Here is a 10,000-nt window from a genome sequence, read left to right as displayed (position 1 = left end):
GAGAGGTTGCTTGCCGCTCGCTCGATCCTATCGAAGAAGCTTGCATGCTGCTTGTGGTGGAAGAAACGGTTGATCTTGAGCACGGCAAGGCCCTGCTCCTCGCACATGATGTTGAACTCGACGTCCTCCCACACCTGCTTCGGCGGGTACAGGACGCCCTTGCTGATGGTGGACCTGACGTTGAGGAGGAAGAAAGAGTAGACGCTGTGGGTGAGCTTGAACGGGTTCTTGACCTTCAAGTACGAGTTGACGTTCCTATGGATTCCTATGACCGCGTACCCCTTCAGGTCTCCGCTGAAGTCCCTCTTCGACTTGACGGTCGAGCTTCCTGCCTGCGCCTCCTCCTTCTGCCGACCTCCTGCCGCCTGTTGCGCCTCCTCCCCTCTCACTGCCTTGCAGCTGACTTGCTGCTTGTGCAGCGTTTGGCGCGTGAAGAAGTTGTCAGTCGTTGGGCACGCGGCATGACGATTCTTGAGCAGGGCCTCTGGCAGGCCCTGCTCCTGATCGAACATGTCCTGGATGCTTAGCATGATGCGCGCGAAGGAGCAGGGGGCTGGCTGGGTGCGGTGCTGGGGAGGGGAGCTCTGGTACAGGCAGTTCAGGTCAAGCTCGTAACACTCCAGGACGTTGTCGTCCACCATCCAGATCCTGTCAAGGCCCAGCAGGTACGCAAAGAGCTGAGAAAACAACCTCGCGTACCCGATGCCTCCCACCTCCGGCGTCAACACCAGGCTCTCCCCCTCGGTCATCTGTCCCATGAACTGGCTGTTCCGGAACCCGAGCTGCTCCAAAGAGCGGCTGATGATCATGCGGGCAGGAAGGGCAACGATGATGTAGCTGGAGCCAGCGTCGTTGATGTACGCACTGAACTGACCCTCGTGCTCCTTCCTGTCAGGACGCACCACCAGCACCTGCCTGACTGGGACCTGCCTGCCCCCTTCCTTGAACGCGCTGCTCCTGTCGAGGAACGCGTACCGCCCCTTCTTCCTCGAGCTCTCTGAATCTCGCTCATACGAAGCCGTGAAAACCCAGTTGCGAATCGACCCCTCCACTTCCTCCTCCTTCGCCCCGGTCACCTTGCCGTCCTCCACCTGAAAGTACCGCTCCACCTCCTCCTGACCGTAGGGAAACGAGATCTGCGGCCAAGTGGTCCTGTCCTCCCCGAAGAGCTTCGACAGGCTGAAGGTTCTCATGCGGTCAGACAGAGTGAGCAGGATCGGTCTCTTCCTCTCCCTTGCCGAGGGGAGTCCCTGGAGCTTCTTCGCAGCGAACTCGTGAGCACTCACCTGCTGCCCCTCCACCTCCTCCCTCTCGCCCCCCCTGCACTTCCAGGCGACGCTCTGAGCGTTGGAGGAGTGGAAGGAGGAGGGTATACAGAAGCCTCCCTTGGTCTTTCTCAGCATCTTCTCGTTGAAGCGAGTCGTCAGCTCGTCTCTCAGCACCTCCTCCACCACCGAGCACGCGTCCTTCCCGTTCATGTCCCACTCCAGCAACTCCTTCAGCTGCGTCTCGTCGGTGACCCTGAACGTCGTCGAGCCTCCATCCGACGGCCCGAGCTGCACCTCAACTGGGGCCGAGCTGTCCAGCTTCTTCAGGCTCTCGAGCCTTTCTTGCTTGCACTTCGCCTGCACACACTCTCCCTCCAGGTTGTCCGGGGAGGGGAGGGAGAAAATCCCGTCGACGTAACTTTTGACCCACGACGTGCCCGACTTCTCAACGCACTTGAGGAGGAGCTTCAGGCGCTGAAAGATGACAAGCTTGTGGTACTTGCCCACCTTCAGCTGCAGCAGCCTCGACTTGCCCATGTGGACCCCAGCTAGATCCTTCCAGTACGGGTGGGTCCAAGAGGTCGGGGTCGAGCAGCGGGGGTCGAGGAGGCACCCGGGCTGGACCGGAGGGATGTGCGCGAAGTCTTGCTCAGGGCTGCCGACGATCTTCTCGCGGAGGAGGTCGAGGAGGTGGAGGTAGGCTCCCGTCTTTCCTATCTGACACTCTGCAAAGAGGAGGAAGCGGAGCGAGTGTTGCCCCCTCTTGCTGACGTCCTCGTTCTTGCACCAGTCGCAGTGGTCGATCGTGGCCCTGCCGGAGCCCTTCCTCGAGACGGCTTCATAGCTCCTCCGGTAGTCGTGCAGCTCGTTCACCCGCTCGTTGATCTCGAGCGGCTTGTTCCCCCTCCTCTTCTTCTTCACGTGCGTGTGCAGCGGCGCGTTGAACTTGATGCACTCCCAGATCTCCCTGCTGTACTCCTCCGCCGTCCAGATCGCTCGCTCTAGAGCACTGTGCAGATTCTTGCTCACGATGGCGTACGGCAGCTCGTTCTCGAATGTCCTCAGCACGCCTCCAGCTGGACAGTTGCCCGTGCTTGCCAGGAAGCAGAGGGCCGACGTGTCTCGCATCAGGACGTACCGCCCGCTGCAGCTGGACAGGGAGGGGCCTGACCGATGGCGGACGCGAACTTCGTTGGACCCTCTCTCGTGCTCGACTATCTCGACGCAGAGAACGTCCGACCATGAGGGAGGGCAGTCCTTGGCGCGCTTCTGGCCCTGCGGAAAGTGCAAGAGCATGCAGTTGGTGAGGTCGAGATCGCTCCTGACGGTTTCGAGGACGAGTATGTTCCCTTCCCTGATCTTGAAGCTTTTGCCTCCTCCCTCCCCCTTCAGGATGCTTCTTTCCGTCCAGCCATCGCAGCTCCAGGCCACACCCACCATCCTAGTGCCCGTGCTGACGCCAGGAGCCTCTGCTGCATAGACGGCAGCCGGGAGGCCCTGCTCGAACCATCTCTGCTCCTTGGCGATCCGGAGGGCATGTTCGACGTCTGTGAAGGGGATGGGGTCAGAAAGGGCAGCGTATCTGCTAAGTCGTCCGAGCTCCTGCGAGATTGATCAGGGAGGTGAAAAGCTGGGTCAAGATGATATCCATCAGGTATAAAGCATGCAACAACAAACATGTCATATGGAATGGCATGCAGCATGACTATCAGAACAGAATCCTTGTTGTACAAGTGTGCCTGCTTACATCACATGTTTCTCAATAGTGTACATGCGTCCAATCAGTATACGCATATCTTGATACTGAACATGTGTATTCCAACGTCACTGTGGAGCCAGGTACCTCAACCATCATCAACATTTGCATCATCTCCATCAAGCATGCGATGTTTGTGACTGTACAATACACACTGACAACTCTCTACCACTCAACACTCTCTCACCTGGATCAACGTCGTCGTGTTCTCCGAGGACCTGATCCTCATGTCAAGACAGTTGAAGGACTGGGGGAACGTGTCGCCCATCCTGCCCTTCTCGATCAGGAGGAGGATGCAAGGCAGGCCTGCCAGATCCTTGTACTGGATGTACTCCCCGCTGTTGTTCCGCCGCCGCTGACTTGCGTTCTTGGATCGCATCTTCTGAATGATCGAGTTGAGCGTTTGGGGAGGTTTCCCCCTCTTGTACACCAGCGGCTGCTTGCGGAAAGCATCTTCGATGCACTCGATGAGTGGAGAGCCGCCGTAGTCCTTGATTATGGCGAAGGGAGGTGGGGACTGATCGAAGAAGTGATCGCGGTAGAGCTTCAGGGCATCGTAGACCATGTCGGCGAAGTTGATGTTGTACATCCTGACGACTTTCATGTGTCCGTAGAGCCCGCCATCGATCTTCTTGCTCGAGAGCAGGTCTTTTAGCATGCGATCCGTCTCGTTGAATCCGCAGAAGCGCCTCTCCTCCTCCTCCTCCTCCTCCTCCTCCTCCTCCTCCTCCTGCCTGCTGCTCGATCCTCTCATCTCTGTCATCTCCGCCTTGAGCTTCAACACGAACGCTGACTTGAACAACTCATCGTCATCGGCCTCCAGCTCCTTCTCAACTGCTTTCAAGTACTCCATTGCTACCATCATCAGCCTTGGGTTGTTCCCCTGCACCGCCAACCGCAGGAACTCCTTCTCGAGGCCGTTCTCGTTGAAAGAAGCCACTTCCTCCCGAAGGTCGTCTTTGTCCCCGGGAAGCGGCTTGAGGCTCTTGGCTTCCCTGTCCCATCGGATGTGATGGAAGTAGAGCATGGAGAAGAGGAAGTCGACGATCCAGTAGTCTTCACGCACTGGGTCGTCCTTCTTCCGCTTCTGGCTGCTGCTGGGCATCAGGCTGCACAGAGCATCGTCCCCTCTGATCAGGTTTCGCCGGGCCCGACTGCTCCGGTGCTGCTTTTGCTCCTGCTCCTGCTCCTGCTCCAGGATGCAGTGAAGCAGCGTGGGCGACGGCATGGTGCGCAGAAAGTCTTCGAGCCTGAAGTAGGTCGACCGGCTGGGCTGCGAGCTCAGGTTCCACTTGACAACGTGCAGCTCCTGCAAGTCAGTCCGCTGTCGCATGTCCTGAGAGTAGTTGAAGGTGCCCACGACATCACTGTGAGGATCGTCGTCCTTGAAGCGGACGTACAGCTCGGGTATCCGGCTGTGGTGGGTCAGGTTGGCGAAAGGCGTCGCGCTGACCTGGAGGACGACGAAGTTGGCCTTCTTGACGAGGTCTGGATCGTTCACGATGAGGTCCTGTGGGCTGTCCTTGTTCAGCGCCCAGTGAGACTCGTCGGAGATGAGGACGAAGAGCGTGCTGCTGTCGAGCTTCAGGATTTTCTTCTTGAGCGACATCACTGGGTTCGCCTGCAGCGGGACCACCTTCTTGTCTACGTCTACGTCCATGTTGGGGTACAAGGTCGCCTGCATGCGAGCCTCCGTCTGCTGCTTCAACGACACGAAGTTGGGCAGCAAGACGGCAAAGTCAAGCTTCTTGAACTGAGATAGCTCATACCCCCTCCCTTCCAAAACATACTTGAGCCTCCCAAGGATCCTGCGAGCCACTGCTCTTTGCTCGGGATGCACCACCCCCAGCGGGTCGATCTCCTGAACCTCCTCTGCTTCAGCCTCCTCGTTCTCCTCGCTCTCCTCGCCCGATGCAACCTTGGTCGCCCAGACCTCGAACTTCAACAGCAGTTGGCTCCCTTGCTCCCTGCTGCCGCTCTCAGCTTTTCTGTACAGTCGCACTATCTTTTCGAAGTAGTCGTCCCCAATCGGCTCCCCTTCCGTCACCCCAGGTATGTCAACCTCCACCAGTTGGATCTTTTCGATCTTGTCCAGCTGAATTCCAACAGGGCTAGTCCGCGTGTTGCATCGAAATGCCTTCCTGACCTCATCCAGGAACTCCTGTTCCGTCAGGTCACTCAGATCCACGATCTCGATCTCGATTGCTGTTCTGTACCGATTGCACCCTCCCCTTCCTCGTAGCTCAATCCTTGCGGGGCGCTCAGAGCAGTCCTGCTCCATGATCTCCTTCTCCAGCTCATCCGACTTTTCCATCAGGAGCTTGATCTCCTCCGGGGCTGACAGCAGCACCAGCAACCCCAGCGTGCGGTCCTGGTCATCCTTGCCCTCGTTGATGCGAACCACCCGAATCCAGCTCCCGTCAGGCCCCGCCAACAGCTTGAACATTTCTTGTTCCTGCACGTCACCGACCGAGAGGTCCATGAAGTACACGTCTGGGCTTGCGTTGAGCTTGCTCCACGTGGACAAACATCGCTCAGAGCTGTTCAGCGAGCCCTGGATCCAGGTCTTGGCAGCTTCCAAAGATCTTTCGATAGGGAAGTGCTGCGCAAAGGCCTTGGGTGCCTGATTTGACTTTCGGTACTGCTCTATCAGGTACCTTCCTGTTGCCTTTTTGTTTCCCCACTCTGCCGCATGCTTCGCTTGACAGTTTTGGACGCACTCCAGCACGTCACATGGGCGTGTAGACTGTGCAAGGCTAGCAAACAGCAAGGGCAGGAAGATTGAGTCGGACCAGATGCTGTATTCGTTCTGGTCTTGCAGGGAGATGCGTTCTAGGACCTCATCTTGTCTGCGCAAGAAAGAGTCCTCCGAGCTCAGGCTATCGAAGAGCGCGTTCAGCTCGTCGTTGATGCCCAGGCTCAAGAGGATTCCAGTCACCTTTGATATGGACATCTGCAACAAACAGCAACGTCATGCTCCTTCAAGGTGTTGTCAGATGTCAGATGAATGCGGAGTTGCGGAACCATCACATGTCACCTCGAACCTCATCAGTTCATTTCGTCTATCCACGTCAAGTTTTCTCAGGCAACGACAGGTACACGAATATCTGACGTTGTGAACGTACATGGCAGAATCCTATATACCTACCGGAACCCTAAGACTCGAATCCTCCAAATCCTCTATCAGAGTCATGGCTTCATACTTTGTCTCAAACTCAAAGTCTAATGAACTGGCTGCCCCCGCACTTGATCTTTTCTTGTTTCTTTCCTTGTTCCTTCTCTCCTCCTTCATCATATACTGCTCTCTTGTGCTCCTTGCCTTCACCTACCACTCCTCGTTGCTCCTTCGCTCGTCCCTTTCCCCCACTTTATGGATCCTTCCGAAGCATCCCCCCTCCCTGCCGATACACCTCTTTCCCTCTCTCTCGTCTTCCTCTCACTTCACTTTCCCTCCTCTCTCCTCTCCCTCCTTTCCTCCCTCCTCCTCCTCCTCCTCCCTTTCTTCCTCCTTTCTCGGGCCTCCCCATCCATAGCTTTCGCTAGAGTCTGCCATGAAACCGTACGGCTGTGTTCCATGGGTGGGTAGTGATTTGTAAGGGGTACTGACAGTAGGGGGTAGTACATAGTACGTCTGATGAGGAGGAAAGCAGGGTACTTTACCAACGAATATCATTAGGAATGGGGGGTACTTGTGGAAATTGACCAGGGATTGCAGTGTTTGTTGATCAAAAGGGGGTGGGGGTTACTTTTTCTGTGGTCCTTCACACCGAGGGTTCTTGTGAAGGATTCCCAGCTGGCCCGGCATCAATTTCAGTCCCATCGGTCCGATCGGGCTGACCGGGCCCGGCGGGTGGACCCCGGGGCCCGGCTGGCGCCGGACGGTGGCGGGTTCCCGCCGGGCGGAATCACTGAGGGTCTGGGACTACCTGGTCCAGGGCGGCACTGCCCGCGGCATCAATTGAACAAGTCACAACTTGAGTTCCGAAGTTCAGTTCGAACTCGGACGGCAGGGACGGACTCAGGGGCCACCGGCACCGTCCCGGTGCCTGGCACTGTCACAGGCCGGGCCGAGCTCGCTGAACCAGGGCCCCCCGCCTGTGTGACAGGCTCAGACTTTGACTCAAAGTTAAGCTAAAGATCAGTACGAGACGGTGCGTCACACGGTGGCGGCCCGCGGTGGCACTGGCACTGGCAACTTTCGGAGTAGGCTGAGTCCACGGGCACTGTCCGATACGGTCCGATCGGCAGCCCGGCGCGGGGTGGCGGGCCGGGCCGCGGCACTTGAACCGTGCCTTTACGCAACCGTGCCGTGGCTGACGGATGGTGAGGCGGGCTGTGTTGGTTGCGACTGCAGGAGGAGGGGAAAGGGAGGAAGAGGGAGGAGGAGGAGGAGGAGGAGGAGGAGACGGGGGGTGGGTGGGGAGGAGGAGACAAAGAATCAGAACCAGAACCAGAAGAAGACAAAGAAGGAGAAGCGAGGAAGCGAGGGGGAGAAACCAGGAGAGGACATGAGTGAACTGAAGGACAGCTGGGGTGAGATATGATGAGAGCAAGGGAGGTGAACATGAGAAATGAGAAACAGCAGCATGAAAGCGATAAAGATGTTGGGTGGAGGCATGCTGTCAGACGCAGTTTTACGATGAAAGGATGGGTGAGAGGGTAGAGAAGGGGAGAGGTAGAAACCATGGAGTGATCAACACAGGAAAACCTCGACAACGATCTGCATGCCTCAGCAACGTAGCGACAGCGCGAAGTGAAATGAGCGAGAAAAGACGTGTGGTGTGTGGTTCTGTCAGCATGTGAAGGAAGCTCTCTTGTCGGGTGTGTTTGCCGCATCTGACTTGATGGTGTCAAGCCACAGGCCATGACGGGACAAGTTGCAGAACAGGAGAAGGCTCGGTGTGGGCGGAGATGATTGACGGCATGCGCTGCCGAGGGATGGCGACGATGTAGGGGTCGCAACGAGGAGCAGAGCAGCATGTCAGCAGCAGAGGGCGCGCGGTCGCTGCATGTGCTGGATGGCAACCAGGTCCGCGTCGCGCTCATGCCCGTTGGCAGAATCTCTCCTGAGCGCTTCGAGAGGTACGCGAGGGTCCTGACTGACGTGAGGAGCATCGATGTGCGGGTGGTTGACCGGACGGAGGTCTCGTCAGCCTCGTCGCACGCGTTCCCCTTCAGCGAGGGCCTCGCAGACTACGGGCAGCTCCGGATCCTGTTCGTGGACGTGGGCTACTCCAACAGCCCCTGGGACTCGCTGCAAGCCAGCAGGCAGGTGCTGGCAGTCGTCGGGATCTGCTACTGTCCCGAGGCAGACGACTTCCTGTCAGCATGGGAGTCGTTCCTCCATGACGTGCAGAGCAGCCACGTCTGGCGGGGAGCCATCAGCGTCCACTGCATCGCCATCGAGCCCGGGGAACACCGTGAGATCCTAGCTGGAGGGCTGGTGGGGAAGACGCTGCACTTTGTCAACGACGAGGAGTTCGATGGTGAAGGCAAGGAGAGGGAGGTACCGCAAGGCATCATGGAGGTATTGCGCACGGTAGGATCCGAGCTGCTGCACGGGCTGGAGCAGCGAGTGGTGTCAGCAGAAGCCCAGCTGCCGTGGCTCATCACCCCAAACGATGGAGGGGATGCTCGGGATAAGAAGGTGATGCAGAAGAGGGGGCCGGGACGAGTCTGCAAGCGGCAAGCGGACCTGAGCTTCCTGGCGGGCTGCAACAGAGACGCGGCGATCCGATACTTTCATGCCATCGAGCTTTCCAGGAGCAGGGGGGACCTACTGGGGCAGGTCCTTCTTTTTTTTTTTCCCTCCTATTTTTTGCCCCCCCCCCCCCCCCCCTCCTTTCGCAGGCAGCAGCGCTGGAAGGCTTCGCAGGCTTGAGCACTTCCTTTCCCTCCATGCATGGCCGGCCGCGGCATGGGAGCCTGTTCAACGGCAGCGACCCAAAGGCTGTGCCGAGCGTCGGCGTGTCCTCGGTGTCCAGCGGGAACCTGGGGAGAATGTCGGGCACGGATAGGGAGAGAGAAGATGTACTCCTCCTCTTACTGTCGTGAGCTGCTGCTGACCCTGTGGCTGCTTGCAGGGGGGGGATGAGGTAGGTGACATGCTGCTGGAGGCAGCGTCCCTGTACGAGAAGAGGAGGGCATACTATCTGCAGTGCCAGGCGCTGCTCCGCTTTGCTCACTACGTCGCGTGCGGGAGGACTTTGGACGGGCTCGACTCCGACTCCTTCAGCGAACTTGACGAGGCCCCCGAGGCAACGTGCCCTCGAGTTCTACCTTGGGGAGGCCGAAGTGAAGTTTTTGCGGTAGATGCTCTCGTTCACTACCACAGCACCCTCGCACACCCCCTCCTCCCCCTGCCAACTCCTCAATTGGTCCCCTATCACATCTCATTACTTGCTTACTTGCTTCTGCTCAAAACATGCAAGAGCAACTAACAGGAGCGAATTCAGATCCTTTCAAGAGTGGAAGGTATCCTCGGGAACCTACAGATTCCAGATCAAGTATTTTTATCTTTCTCCTCCTCCTTTTTCTCCCCCTCCCCCCATCTCCCCGAACCACGTTTCGTACTGCCCCCCCCCCTCCTCTTTCCCCCATCAGGTCCGTTTCTCTCCCTCCTTCCCACTGCTCATCGATCCTCCTCCTCTCGTCACTTCTTATCGTCACCTCAGATCGCGGTCCTCGGTTGCATGGCGCTGCTTGCATTCGACATGCAGTGCTACCGCAAGTTCTCCTACTTCGTCTGGAAGATTTCTCACTGCCATTCGGCGAGCAACTCCTGGCACCTCGCCCTCGACTCCCTACTCATCGCTGCTCCCTTCTGCGTCGTAAGTTCCCTCCTCCTCCTCCTCCTCCTCCTCCTCCTCCTCCTCCTCCTCCTCCTCCTCCTCCTCCTCCTCCTCCTCCTCCTCCTCCTCCTCCTCATTGGTGATGTTGGGATGATCGATAGATGGACGTGGAGGAGCTGGAGACT

The 10,000-nt window shown here is 57.9% G+C and overlaps 2 protein-coding genes across 2 annotated transcripts in view; one reads left to right on the top strand and one right to left on the bottom strand.

Annotated features, from left to right (window-relative positions):
- The window catches only part of GUITHDRAFT_121459 (hypothetical protein), a gene marked incomplete at both ends in the record, with an annotated part of 10,607 nt that extends 4,390 nt beyond the window's left edge, over nt 1-6,217 (bottom strand). The window contains 3 exons of the mRNA XM_005819302.1: nt 1-2,870; nt 3,212-5,977; nt 6,173-6,217. The exon at nt 1-2,870 is cut by the window's left edge and continues 1,210 nt beyond it. Of these exons, the coding sequence (XP_005819359.1) occupies nt 1-2,870; nt 3,212-5,977; nt 6,173-6,217 (5,681 nt within the window). The remainder of the gene's footprint in view (nt 2,871-3,211; nt 5,978-6,172) is intronic.
- A 1,785-nt stretch (nt 6,218-8,002) lies between these two features.
- TRS120 (trafficking protein particle complex 9) overlaps nt 8,003-10,000 on the top strand; it is a gene marked incomplete at both ends in the record, with an annotated part of 11,613 nt that continues 9,615 nt past the window's right edge. Inside the window, 4 exons of the mRNA XM_005819301.1 lie at nt 8,003-8,812; nt 8,875-9,054; nt 9,108-9,332; nt 9,699-9,854. Coding sequence (XP_005819358.1) covers nt 8,003-8,812; nt 8,875-9,054; nt 9,108-9,332; nt 9,699-9,854 — 1,371 coding nt within the window. The remainder of the gene's footprint in view (nt 8,813-8,874; nt 9,055-9,107; nt 9,333-9,698; nt 9,855-10,000) is intronic.

The sequence above is a fragment of the Guillardia theta genome, assembly GCF_000315625.1.
Source record: "Guillardia theta CCMP2712 unplaced genomic scaffold GUITHscaffold_231, whole genome shotgun sequence".
In the NCBI taxonomy this organism is placed as follows: domain Eukaryota; class Cryptophyceae; order Pyrenomonadales; family Geminigeraceae; genus Guillardia; species Guillardia theta.
This window is presented reverse-complemented; position numbering and strand designations above follow the sequence as displayed.